Source organism: Bos grunniens, chromosome 5 (assembly GCF_055505025.1).
Source record: "Bos grunniens cultivar Pamir isolate PY7600 chromosome 5, Bosgru_T2T1.0, whole genome shotgun sequence".
In the NCBI taxonomy this organism is placed as follows: Eukaryota; Metazoa; Chordata; class Mammalia; order Artiodactyla; family Bovidae; genus Bos; species Bos grunniens.
Window position 1 is genome coordinate 63,850,888 of NC_141169.1, and position 13,135 is coordinate 63,864,022.

The 13,135-nt window shown below is 39.4% G+C and overlaps 1 protein-coding gene across 6 annotated transcripts in view; it reads left to right on the forward strand.

Annotated features, from left to right (window-relative positions):
* Positions 1 to 13,135, forward strand: part of APAF1 (apoptotic peptidase activating factor 1) — a 90,298-nt gene that overhangs the window by 72,286 nt on the left and 4,877 nt on the right. For all 6 annotated transcript variants that reach the window (XM_086400839.1, XM_086400842.1, XM_086400841.1 and 3 more), the window contains 2 exons: positions 5,156 to 5,281; positions 7,051 to 7,197. In XM_086400839.1, the coding sequence (XP_086256965.1) occupies positions 5,156 to 5,281; positions 7,051 to 7,197 (273 nt within the window). The remainder of the gene's footprint in view (positions 1 to 5,155; positions 5,282 to 7,050; positions 7,198 to 13,135) is intronic.

The window sequence follows — 13,135 nt, forward strand, 5'->3', positions numbered from 1 at the left end:
TCCTTATTCTCTTCCTTTTCCCCACCCCTAAGACCAGGCTGTCTTCTTTTATTGGTGGACCTGCCACTGGTCTGCACCTCTTCCAATTTATCTTCCCTGCTGCTGCCCAAGTGCCCTGTTGAAGCTCCTCTGAGACTTGGTGGTTTACAAGCCTATATCCTTAGCTCTTCTTTGTCTGTTTCTGCTAAATTGCTTCCTCTGTGCCAGACTACTTCTACTTCCACCTTTTTGTGCACACTCTTATCTTTGGCTCAACTCAACCTTTTATTCTTTTTTATATCAATGCATCGTGACTCATTCTTTTAGATCAGCATTTGAGGTCAATTCTTCAGTGAACTCTTTCCTGGCCCTCAGGGACGATTAGCTGTTCTACCTTAAGTGTTCCTATTACATGTTCTCATATTAATCATTTACTTCATACCACTGTTTGCTCAGCCATTTATGATTAAAGTAGAAACTTTTCAAGGACAGGGACTGAGTCTGGTTATCTTTGTACTACCAGTTCTTTGCTCTGGAACATTTTTTTCAGTATGTGCTTGTTAAATGGTGATGACAGAACCACCAGGGAGAATATTGGAAGGAAAAGAACAACATCTTTCTGCCAAGATAGTAGGTTGGTATAGGGATTATAGTAGGGTCATGATGGAGAGTTCTGACAAATGTGGTCCACTGGAGAAGGGAATGGCAAACCACTTCAGTGTTCTTGCTTTGAGAACCCCATGAACAGTATGAAAAGGCAAAAAGAGAGAGGACACTGAAAGATGAACTCCCCAGGTTGGTAGGTGGCCAATATGCTACTGGAGTTCAGTGGAGAAATAACTCCAGAAAGAATGAAGAGACAAAGCCAAAGCAAAAACAACACCCAGTTGTGGATGTGACTGGTGATAGAAGCAAAGTCTGATGCTGTAAAGAGCAATATTGCATAGGAACCTGGTATATTAGATCCATGAATCAAGGGAAATTGGAAGTGCTCAAACAGGAGATGGCAAGAGTGAACATTGACATTTTAGGAATCAGCGAACTAAAGTGGACTAGAATGGGTGAATTCAAATCAGATGACCATTTGTTTATTTTTGCTTTTATTTCCAGTATTCTAGGAAGTGGGTCATAGAGAATCCTGCTGTGATGTATGTTGGAGAGTGTTTTGCCTATGTTCTCCTCTAGGAGTTTTATAGTTTCTGGTCTTACGTTTAGATCTTTAATCCATTTTGAGTTTATTTTTGTGTATGGTGTTATAAAGTGTTCTAGCTTCATTCTTTTACAAGTGGTTGACCAGTTTTCCCAGCACCACTTGTTAAAGAGATTGTCTTTAATCCATTGTATATTCTTGCCTCCTTTGTCAAAGATAAGGTGTCCATATGTGCGTGGATTTATGGGACCTAATTAAACTTTAAAGCTTCTGCACAACAAAGGAAACTATAAGCAAAGTGAAAAGACAGCCTTCAGAATGGGAGAAAATAATAGCAAATGAAGCAACAGACAAACAACTAATCTCAAAAATATACAAGCAACTCCTACAGCTCAATTCCAGAAAAATAAATGACCCAATCAAAAAATGGGCCAAAGAACTAAATAGACATTTCTCCAAAGAAGACATACACATGGCTAACAAACACATGAAAAGATGCTCAACGTCACTCATTATCAGAGAAATGCAAATCAAAACCACTATGAGGTACCATTTCACGCCAGTCAGAATGGCTGCAATCCAAAAGTCTACAAGCAATAAATGCTGGAGAGGGTGTGGAGAAAAGGGAACCCTCTTACACTGTTGGTGGGAATGCAAACTAGTACAGCCACTATGGAGAACAGTGTGGAGATTCCTTAAAAAACTGAAAATAGAACTGCCTTATGATCCAGCAATCCCACTGCTGGGCATACACACTGAGGAAACCAGAATTGAAAGAGACACGTGTACCTCAATGTTCATCGCAGCAGTGTTTATAATAGCCAGGACATGGAAGCAACCTAGATGTCCATCATCAGATGAATGGATAAGAAAGCTGTGGTACATATACACAATGGAGTATTACTCAGCCATTAAAAAGAATACATTTGAATCAGTTCTAATGAGGTGGATGAAACTGGAGCCTATTATACAGAGTGAAGTAAGCCAGAAAGAAAAACACCAATACAGTATACTAACGCATATATATGGAATTTATAAAGATGGTAACAATAACCCTGTGTACGAGACAGCAAAAGAGACACTGATGTATAGAACAGTCTTTTGGACTCTGTGGGAGAGGGAGATGGTGGGATGATTTGGGAGAATGGCATTGAAATATGTATAATATCATATATGAAACGAGTCACCAGTCCAGGTTTGATGCACGATACTGGATGCTTGGGGCTGGTGCACTGGGACGACCCAGAGGGATGGTATGGGGAGGGAGGAGGGAGGAGGGTTCAGGATGGGGAACACATGTATACCTGTGGCAGATTCATTTTGATATATGGCAAAAACAATACAATATTGTAAAGTTAAATTAAAAAAGAAAAAAAAAATCTAAGTGACAAGCTTTGAAAAAAATAGTCTATAAACCATTCAAAGAGCAGCAATAAAAGTTACGTGGACTTTGCAAAAAAAAACAAAAACAAAAACAGATGACCATTATATCTACTGCTGTGGGCAAGAATCCCTTAGAAGAGATGCAGTAGCTATCATAGTCAACAACAGTCCAAAATGCAGTCCTTGGATGCAATCTTGAAAATGGCAGAATGATCTCTGTTCCTTTCCAAGGCAAACCATTCAATATCACAGTAATCCAAGTCTATGCCCCTACCAGTAATGCTAAAGAAACTGAAGTTGTACAGTTCTATGAAGACCTGTCAAGACCTTCTAAAACTAACACCCAAAAAAGATGTCCTTTTCATTATAGGGGACTGGAATGCAAAAGTAGACAGTCAAGAAATACCTGGAGTAACAGAATGAAGCAGGGCAAAGGCTAATAGAGTTCTGCCAAGAGAATGCACTCTCATAGCAAACACCCTCTTCCAATAACACTAGAGAAGACTCTATACATGGACCTCACCAGATGGTCAATACTGAAATCAGATTGATTATATTCTTTGTAGCCAAAGATGGAGAAGCTCTATACAGTCTGCAAAAACAAGACTGGGAGCTGACTGTGGCTCACATCGTGAACTCCTTATTGCCAAATTCAGACTTAAATTGAAGAAAGTAGGGAAAACCACTAGACCATTCAGGTATGACCTTCATCAAATCCTTATGATTATACAGTGAGAACTAGATTCAAGGGATTAGTTCTGATAGAGGGCCCAATGAACTGTGAATGGAGTTTAGTGACATTGTACAGGAGGCAGTGATCAAGACCATTCCCAAGAAAAAGAAATGCAAAAAGGCAAAACGGTTGTCTGAGGAGGCCTTACAAACAGCTATGAAAAGAAGAGATTCAAAAGGCAAAGGAGAAAAGGAAGATATACCCATTTGAATGCAGAGTTCCAAAGAATAGCAAGGAGAGATAAGAAAACCTTCCTCAGTGATCAATCAGTACAAAGAAATAGAGGAAAACAATAGAATGGGAAAGATTAGAGATCTCTTCAAGAAAATTAGAGATACCAAGGGAATATTCATGCAAAGATGGGCACAATAAAGGACAGAAACAGTATGTACCTAACAGAAGCAAAAGTTAGTAAGAAGAGGTGGCAAGAATACACAGAAGAACTATACAAAGAAAGATCTTCATGACCCAGATAATCATGATGGTGTGATCACTCACCTAGAGCCAGACATCCAGGAATGTGAAGTCAAGTGGGCCTTAGGAAGGATCACTATGAACAAAGGTAGTGGAGGTGATGGAATTCCAGTTGAGCAATTTCAAATCCTAAAAGATGATGCTGTGAAAGTGCTGCACTCAGTATGTCAGCAAATTTGGAAAACTCAGCAGTGGCCACAGGACTGGAAAAGGTCAGTTTTCATTCCAATCCCAAAGAAAGACAATGCCAAAGAATGTTCAAACTACTGCACAATTGCACTCATCTCGCTTGCTAGTAGAGTAATGCTCAAAATTCTCCATGTGCGGCTTCAACAGTACGTGAACCATGAACTTCCAGATGTTCAAGCTGGATTTAGGAAAGGCAAAGGAACCAGAGATCAAATTGACAACATCCGTTGGATCATCGAAATAGCAAGAAAGTTAGTTTCAGAAAAACTTCTACCTTATTGACTATGCCAAAGCCTTTGACTGTGTCAGTCATGACAAACTGTGGAAAATTCTTCAAGAGATGGGAATACCAGACCACCTTACCTGCCTCTTGAGAAATCTGTATGCAGGTCAGGAAGCAATAGTTAGAATTGGACATGAAACAACAGACTGGTTCCAAATCAGGAAAGGAGTACGTCACGGCTGTATATTGTCACCCTGCTTATTTAACCTATATGCAGAGTACATGATGAGAAAGGCTGGGCTGGATGAAGCACAAGCTGGAATCAAGATTGCCAGGAGAAATATCAATAACCTCAGATATGCAGATGACACCACCCTTATGGCAGAAAGTGAAGAAGAACTAAGGATAGGCTAGGAATTTCAGTCCCTATTATCTCATTTAATTTTCACTCTACAGGTGTTACTATTCCCATCATACAGATACAGAAACAAGCCAGAGAAGCTCATGTGGTTGTCCTAGGCCAAGGAACTAATAAATTGTGTTGCCAGCACTCCACTCAAGTCTTCTTCACTCTGTAGACCATTTTGCTGTTCTTCCTTTTGAGTCTAAAGAAGTTAAGGAAGCTGTGACTTTGATCTTTATGCTGAAGTTTACTTGAATAATTAAAGGGAAACTAAAATATTAACAAGGTTGCTAATTGGCATTTGGGCCTCTCATAAAAGGTTATAAACTGCTGAATATTAGTACTTCATATGATTGAATTTATGTCTAACTGGCCAGTAAAGAATCTGTCTGCAAGGCGAGAGACCTGGGTTCAGTCCCTGGGTCTGGAAGATTGCCTGGAGAAGAGAATGGTGACCCACCCCTGTATTCTTGCCTGGAGAATTGCATAGACAGAGGAGCCTGGCTGGCTACAGTCCATGGAGTTGCAGAGTCAGACTGATCAACTAATACACACAGCACTCGAGGCAGGGTTTGTAGTTGCTTATTTCTAGATTCCTAAACAATCTGAATTGCCTTCCAGATTTGGAGTTTTGAACTCCTTTCTCCTCTTCATGAATTGAGAGGCCACAAAGGCTGTGTGCGCTGCTCTTCCTTCTCTGTGAACAATAGCTTGTTGGCGACTGGAGACGACAATGGAGAAATCAGGGTAAGGTGTTTGCTGACATGAAAGCACTGTTTTTCTTATAGCTGCGGCTGGTCCTCTGTACTACATCGGGGCCCTTTGTTAATGTAACAGGGAAGCACAGGCTATGGGGTTCTGGTTGGATGAGGCATGCTTTGTTCTGTTTCCTGTGCACGTTGTGTTCACAGCTGCACTCCACTGCAGAAAAGAATTCGTTTTAGAGTTAGAAGCATTTCCTATGTATGTGAGAAGGCAGATGCCCTAGTTATTTGCAGTTGGCTCTCTGCTGTTAGCTTGAGAATGATTCATCCTAATTCTTGGATCTGAACCAAAGATTGTTTTTAGTGGCAGAATTTGAGGAGAATAATTTTTGTAAATTGTTATCTAGATTATAAATGAATTGCAATTCTGCTGTTTTCTGCACTGAAAGGTCTCTTTAGCACTGTGTCCATTAAATAGTCAACATTTAGAGTAGGGCCTGTTGCTGTCCTCATGGGGCTCTTTGCTGCTGGTTGTATTGGAAGCACTGGGTGGTTGAAAATGATTGGACATTGGGGTGCTTTGGTAACCAGTATAATTAAGGAGAGTCTTTTTTTTTTTTTTCATGAAAGAGAAATTAAAATTCAAGGAATTAGGTATATAATGTAGAAGAGTGAGACAGTATGCAGTTTGCTGGAACAGAGGTATTATCAGATAGGCCTTCTAGGAAAATAAGATTCTCTTGCTTAAGAACTAAGTAATCAACTAAGTAATCTCTATGCCATTCTCAAAAATATCACACCTGCTGAAGGAGCAGGGCTGCTTTGGGAACATTGGTTTTGCTCTGAGTCCTCATCTCTGGATGAAAGGACCTCTTTATTGGTTATAAGGCAGTGTTTCATTTTTCCAGAAAGCCCTAAAGGTAAAAATTGTCTCTCTTTAAGTGCTATTCAAAAAATTTTCTTTAGTACATTAAAAAAAATTTGTCCACTTGATTTTTCAAAAATACAGGAAAGCAGTAAATTATATATATATATATATCTCTCTCTCTCTTATATCTAGCTGTCTTACTGAATTCTTTCTAGTCAATTTTCCATTTGGTTCTCTTGGATTTCCCAGGGAGATATTTACAAATGATGATTTTTATTATTTTCTTTTGCTATTTATGCCTCTGTTTTTCTTATTCTGATGTGTAGTTTCTTTGAAAAATTAGAGTACTGCTGATATATTATCACTGGAAGTAAATGGAAATATTAGTATCTTTTAGTAATTAGGTTGTTTATAGGAGTTCAGTAAAATAATCTTAGTGAATTTTATATGTTTGCTTCCTTACTTTATACATATAAAATATTAAAAATTATACATATGTGTATAAAAAAAACTTACTGGACTTACTGTTTTAAAATATGTGTACTTTAGGTGTTTGTATTGTATCTGTCGTTATTCTAGATCCTAAACTAGAATTCTTTGTTCTTTTGAGGTAGTTTAATTTGTTAGGCCTTTTTTGTTTATTCCCTGCTTCTCCTATCATACTCTTTTTATTCAGTGAAAGAGTCGCAGTTTTCTAATTAATCACTCTTAAGTCCTTTTGTTATTTTTTTTTTTGGAGTATAGTTAATGATAAATATCATAAGTAATGCATTTTAATTGTATATATATTATTTAATTTGAAAAAGAATGTAGTCTAAAAAAATTACTAAGGTATCACTGAATTGTAATTATATTTTTAAGAAAAATTTCCATATATTTTCCAGATGAGATAGATATAAAACTTCTGAGTAAGCCTGCTAATGAACTGTGTATCACTTTTGTAGATATGGAATGTCTCAAACGGTGAGCTTCTTCATTTGTGTGCTCCGATTTCAGTAGAAGAAGGAGCTGCTACTCATGGAGGCTGGGTGACCGACCTTTGCTTTTCTCCAGACACCAAAATGCTTGTTTCTGCTGGAGGATATCTCAAGGTGAGGGATTCTTAAAGACTGAAGGAAAAGAGCAGCCTGTACCCTACTTGCCAAGCTATTTTCACATCTTGTGTCTCAGTTGGGCCTCATACAACCCATCAGAAAGGAGGGGCAGTTACTATTACCTGTTTTGGGTGTCAAGATGGATCTACAAGGCTGCTTTCCTCAGGTCTTTCGGAAGCTCTGATGACAGTGTTAGGGATATTCTCAGACCAGAGCTCTCATACCACCCCATACAAGTCTTAGATGATCAGAATGACTAGAAAGTAGGGTGTTTAACTGGATTTGATTTCCTACTTTGCTAATTGTGAACTGTGTTGGTTGAAAGTCTTTAAAAAATTTTTTTATTTGTGAGATTTTTTTCTTAAGTATTAGTGGTAATAGTAACAATAATAAAAATAGTAATAATAGTATTATACTATCATTATAGTAGTAATAATAATAAAAATAGCAATAGCAACATATTGCTTTATAGTTTAGAAAATGCTTTACTTACATCATCTTTGTAGCCAGCTTTGTGAGACTTAAATTTTATCATCTTTGGTTTGTAGGTGAGGAAAGTGATGTTCATAGAGGTTGTGGATTTCCTAAAATTGCTTAGTACATTTGCTCATACGAACCTAGTATTAGTAAATACTGAGGCCACTGTCGAGTATGTTGTGGTGCCTCAGGGTTGTTTTTGATGCTTGCATCTTTTTATCCGTCCCCTCACTAAGAGTGTACTAAGTGCCACTGTGTGCTGACTCTCCTGTGTGGGACAGAGTTTAAAACTTGGTTCTTGCCTAGGTGGTTGACAGTCTTTGGGGGAAACAGACAGTAAATAAAGTCTCATAAGTGTAAGAGGGGTTCTAGGACATGTCTGCAGAAGGATACTGGAAGCACAAAGGAGACGACAGAGGGTTCCTGGGGAAGGGATGCTGGAGCTGAGCCTTTTGAGTAGCAGTTGGTGTGTAAAAGGAGTTTGAAGATGGTACTGTATATTGTACTGATCGCTTAATATAGAATGCTGTTGAATTAGATCTTGTGATACTGTGTTTTTCTTCCTGAAAACGTTCAAGGGTAGGAGATGATTTTAACTGTCTAGTACAGTATGTGTACTTACATACTGTAGTGTATGTGTACTGTAGTGTAGTGTTGTGTACTTCACAACTGTGCTTCATCGCCCAGTTGCATCTGACTCTTTGCGACCCCGTGGACTGTAGCCCGCCAGGCTCCTCTGTCCATGGGATTCTCCAGGCAAGAATACTGGAGTGAGTTGCCATTCCCTTCTCCAGGGGATCTTCCCAACCCAGGGATTAAACCCAGGTCTCCTGAGTTGCCAGTGGATTCTTTACCATCTGAGACACCCGGGAAGCCCAAGAATACGGGAGTCTGTAGCCTGTCCCTTCTCAGGGGTGAAGGACCGGGAGAACCAGCTGAGCTACCAGGGAAGCCCCCTGGCACAATATTGTTGTTGTTCAGTCGCTCAGTCGTGTCCAACTCTTTGTGACCCCATGGACTGCAGCATGCCAGGCTTCCCTGTCCTTCACCATCTACTGGAGCTTGTTCAAACTCATGTCCATTGAGTTGGTGATATCATCCAACCATCTCATCCTCTGCATCCCCTTCTCCTCCTGCCTTCAATCTTCCCTAGCATCAGGGTCTTTTCTAATGAGTTGGCTCTTTGCATCAGGTGGCCAAAGTATTGGAGCTTCAGCATCAGTCCTTCCAATGAATATTCAGGACTGATTTCCTTTAGGATTGACTGGTTTGATATCCTTGCAGTCCAAGGGACTCTAAAGAGTTTTCTCTAACACCACAGTTAAAAAGCATCAGTTCGTCAACGCTCAGCCTTCTTTATGGCCCAACTCTCAACATCCATACATGACTGGAAAAACTATAGCTTTCACTAGATGGACCTTTGTTGGCAAAGTAATGTCTCTGCTTTTTAATATGCTATCTAGGTTGGTCATAGCTTTTCTTCCAAGGAGCAAGCGTCTTTCAATTTCATGGCTGCAGTCACCATCTGCAGTGATTTTGGAGCTCAAAAAAATAAATTCTCTCACTGTTTCCATTGTTTGCCCATCTGCTTGCTATTTGCCATTAAATTATGGGACCGGATCTCATGATCATCATTTTTTGAATGTTGAGTTTTAAGCCAGCTTTTTCTCTCCTCTTTCACTTTAATCAAGAGGCTCTTTAGTTCCTCTTCTCTTTCTGCCATAAGGGAGGTGTCATCTGCATATCTTATATTTCTCCCAGCAGTCTTGATTTCAGCTTGTGCTTCATCCAGATTGGCATTTTGCATGATGTATTCTGCTTATAAAGTTAAATAATCACTGTGAAAACATACAGCCTTGATGTACTCCTTGCCCAATTTGGAACCAGTCCATTGTTCCATGACAGGTTCTAACTGTTGCTTCCTGACCTGTGTATAGATTTTCCAGGAGGCAGGTAAGGTGGTCTGGTATTCCCATCCTTTTAATAATTTTCCCCAGTTTGTTGTGATCCATTCAGTCAAAGGCTTTAGTGTAGTCAATGAAGCAGAAGTAGATGTTTTTCTGGAATTCTCTTGCTTCTTTTTATGATCCAACAAATGTTGGCCATTTGATATCTGGTTCCTCTGCCTTTTCTAAATTCATCTTGAACATTTGGAAGTTCTCGGTTCCTGTACTGTTGAAGCCTCACTTGGAGAATTTTGAGCATTTGCTAGCATGTGAAATGAGTGCAGTTGTGGTGTAATTTGAACATTAGCACAGTATAGATGTTCAAAAATATCTGAATGACTGAATTGAAGTTTTTGGATATATGGCACCTATATAAATGCAATTTTATTTAATGAATACTCTAGCTTGTAAAAAAGAGAAGTCAGAGGGCAGTTTTTAGCTCTATGAGAGGATGTGTGTTGTGATTCATTTTACAAGTTTACATTGAAAGTACACTGTAGTTCACAAAATGTTGCATTAGCCTGTACCTAAATAAAGGCCCATGGGGTCACGGGCATGACTCAGCGACTAAATAGTAGCAGCAAAGAAAGGCACGCCTTTATTTAGTTATTGGGGGATTGAGATACTGTTACCCCTTGTCCTCCTTGAGTGTAGAGATAAACTGCTCCAAGGATAATTCTTAGGGGAGCAGCATTGCTGTTTTTGTGTTGGAAGCTGGGAGTCCTCAGCTGTATTAACTCATGAAAAACTTAACTGCTCAGCTTTGACATTGAGCTTCTAGAGACCCTGTCTTTTGATGCTCTGGGCCCCATAGAAGACTGTCACAGAATTGTGAGTCTGGCTTACAAGACACAATAGAGATCAGTGACTAGATAGCCAGCGTTCCTAGAGAAGCACGAGATAAACAGCAGAATCAACGTCTGTAGAGTTATGTCTTGAGCGTGAAAGAACCTATAGCCTATGTATTAAGTCTGTATATTTCAGTGACAGGCTGTTCTTTCTTCTGGTTTGGTTACCAGCATGGTTAAACTGATTATGATATAGCCCAGCCTGCATCTACCCAGCATGTTAATGAGACTATGCAAAAGCACAAAGCAAATTAAAAAGTAAAAAGAAATAGCTGCTGTAGTATCCAAGAAAATAGGCCTTTTGAGTCTGTTTATAACCCAAGCTATATAAATTGAATGTCAGTAAGATAAAGTGTGTATCCAGTAGCTAAAAAGCTCTTAACTTTTAAAATTATTTCTATTTATAAGTTAAATATAATGTGATTTACTTGTGTTATACCACAGAGTACATCCTGTTAGAAAGGCAAGAAATCCACAGTAAGTTATACCTGTGAGGAGAAAGGCTGATTTGAAATATTAAATACATGGTGATAAGTACAGGTTTGCCATTACTTAGAGGCAACAGAATATTAAGTTCAGGAGAATGAGCCTTGGGGCAGACTGCCTGAATTCAGAGCCTAGCTCTGCCACTCATTAGCTTTGTGATCTTGCATAAGATGATTTCTCATCTATAAAATCGGTGTAATAATAATACCTACCTCATAGGGTTGGGAGGGTTAAAGGAGTGAATACATGTGAAGTACACAGGTGGCACATCGTATACCTGAGTAAATGTTAGCTATTTTTTTCCGTTTTTAAAAAAGTGAAGTGTAGTTGATTTAGTGTTTCAGTTGTACAGCAAAATGGTTCAGTTATATATATATTTATAATATAGGTGTTGAATATAATTCTCTGTGCTGTAACAGTAGGTCCTTATTGCTTATCTATTTTATATATAGTAGTTTGTACCTGTTAGTCCCCAATTCCCAATGTATCCTTTCCTTTACCTGCTATTTCTAAAAAAAAATTATTTCTTAGAGCAAATTTAGTTTCACAGTAAAGTTGGTTGAAAAGTACAGAGTTCTCATATACCCCACCGCCTCCACATATAAGCCTCCCCACTATCAACATCCTCCACCAGAGGGTACATTTGTTATAACTGATGAATGTTCATTATCACTAAAGTCCATAATTTCTGTTAGGATTCACTCTTGGTATTGTACATTCTATGAATTTTGATGAATGTATAATGGCATGTCCACCATTGTCGTATTATGCAGAACAGTTGCACTGCCCTAGAAGTCCCCTGTGTAAGTCCTGTTTAAGTGGTTAAGACTCCGTGCTTCCACTGCAGGGGGCATAGATTAAATCACTGGTTAGGGAACTAAGGGTTTCACATGCTGTGTGGTATGGCCAAAAAGAGAGTCCTGTTTAATATTGTCTTTTCATCCATGGTCACATTAATGACTGTGGGGTAGTGTTTCCAAGCAGAGAGGTTTAATAGTGGGAAGGGTATGGGTGCACAAGGTTGGGAAACCAGATATCTGTTCCACTTCTGCCACCTGCTAGCAGTGTCATCCACAGTGACAACGCCTTTCTTCTCTCTCAGCCCTGGCTTCCTTACTTTTAAAGTGAGGCAGTTGGACCAGCTGATCTCTGTGATTTGCCTTTAGTGGCTGTCCTCCGCAGTCTTGATTACACTGCTGTTTTATAGTGCAAAATTGTTAGTTCTGGAAAATTTCAAGTTAGTACATGTTGCTTTACGTAAGTCCACAGGTATGCTTTTACTGGTTAGCATGACCAATAGTGAACATGAATAGTTGATCCAGTCACATGAGCAAGGCAGAATGCTGGGCATTGCCATGGATACAGAAGTGACCATTGCATTTATAATTCTCAGAATCTTGATGTACCTCAGGCCTTTTCAAAAGTTGTTCATGTACATGGTCTCTTGCCTTAGCTGTGATATATATAGGTAAAGCATCATGATCTCCATTTGGTAACAGAATATAAATATTATTATAATCTTAGCCAGTTCAACAATTGGGAGGAGAAAGGAAGGACTTGGTCCGAGTACCTCCTGCAGTTGAATGTTCAGTATTTATTTGGCAAATACATGTATAGACTTTTTAAAACAAATTATTTTTTTATTTTTGGCTGTGCTAGGTCTTTGTTGTTGCACAGGCTTTTCTCTAGTTGTGGTGAGCAGGGCCTGCTCTCTAATTGCAATGCATGGGCTTCTCATTGCTGTGGTTTCTCTTGCTGCAGAGCACCAGCTCTATGACACGTGGGCTCAGTAGTTGTGGCTCCTGTGCTCCAGAGCACAGGCTCAAGAGTTGTGGCTTCGTTGCTCCGAGGCATGTGGGGTCTTCCTGTATCAGGGATCTAACCTGTGTCTTTTGCATTGGCAGTCAGATTCTTTACCACTGAGCCACCAGGGAAGCCCAAATAAAAAATTTGGTCATGGGCTCTTGAATCACTCCTGGTGAAAGGATTCAGTAGAGAGAACCTATTCTGTTCTGCAGCTCATATTATGAGTAGTCAAGACTACTTGACTACATAGAGGATTGTTCTTGCCATTCTACTGAGGACATGCAGACAGAATTCAGTCCAGCTGTGGCTGTAATGGGCTCTAGGTAGCCTGTGTCTGCAGTTTTGAGTAGGCTGTGTGTTTCTCCATTTTGC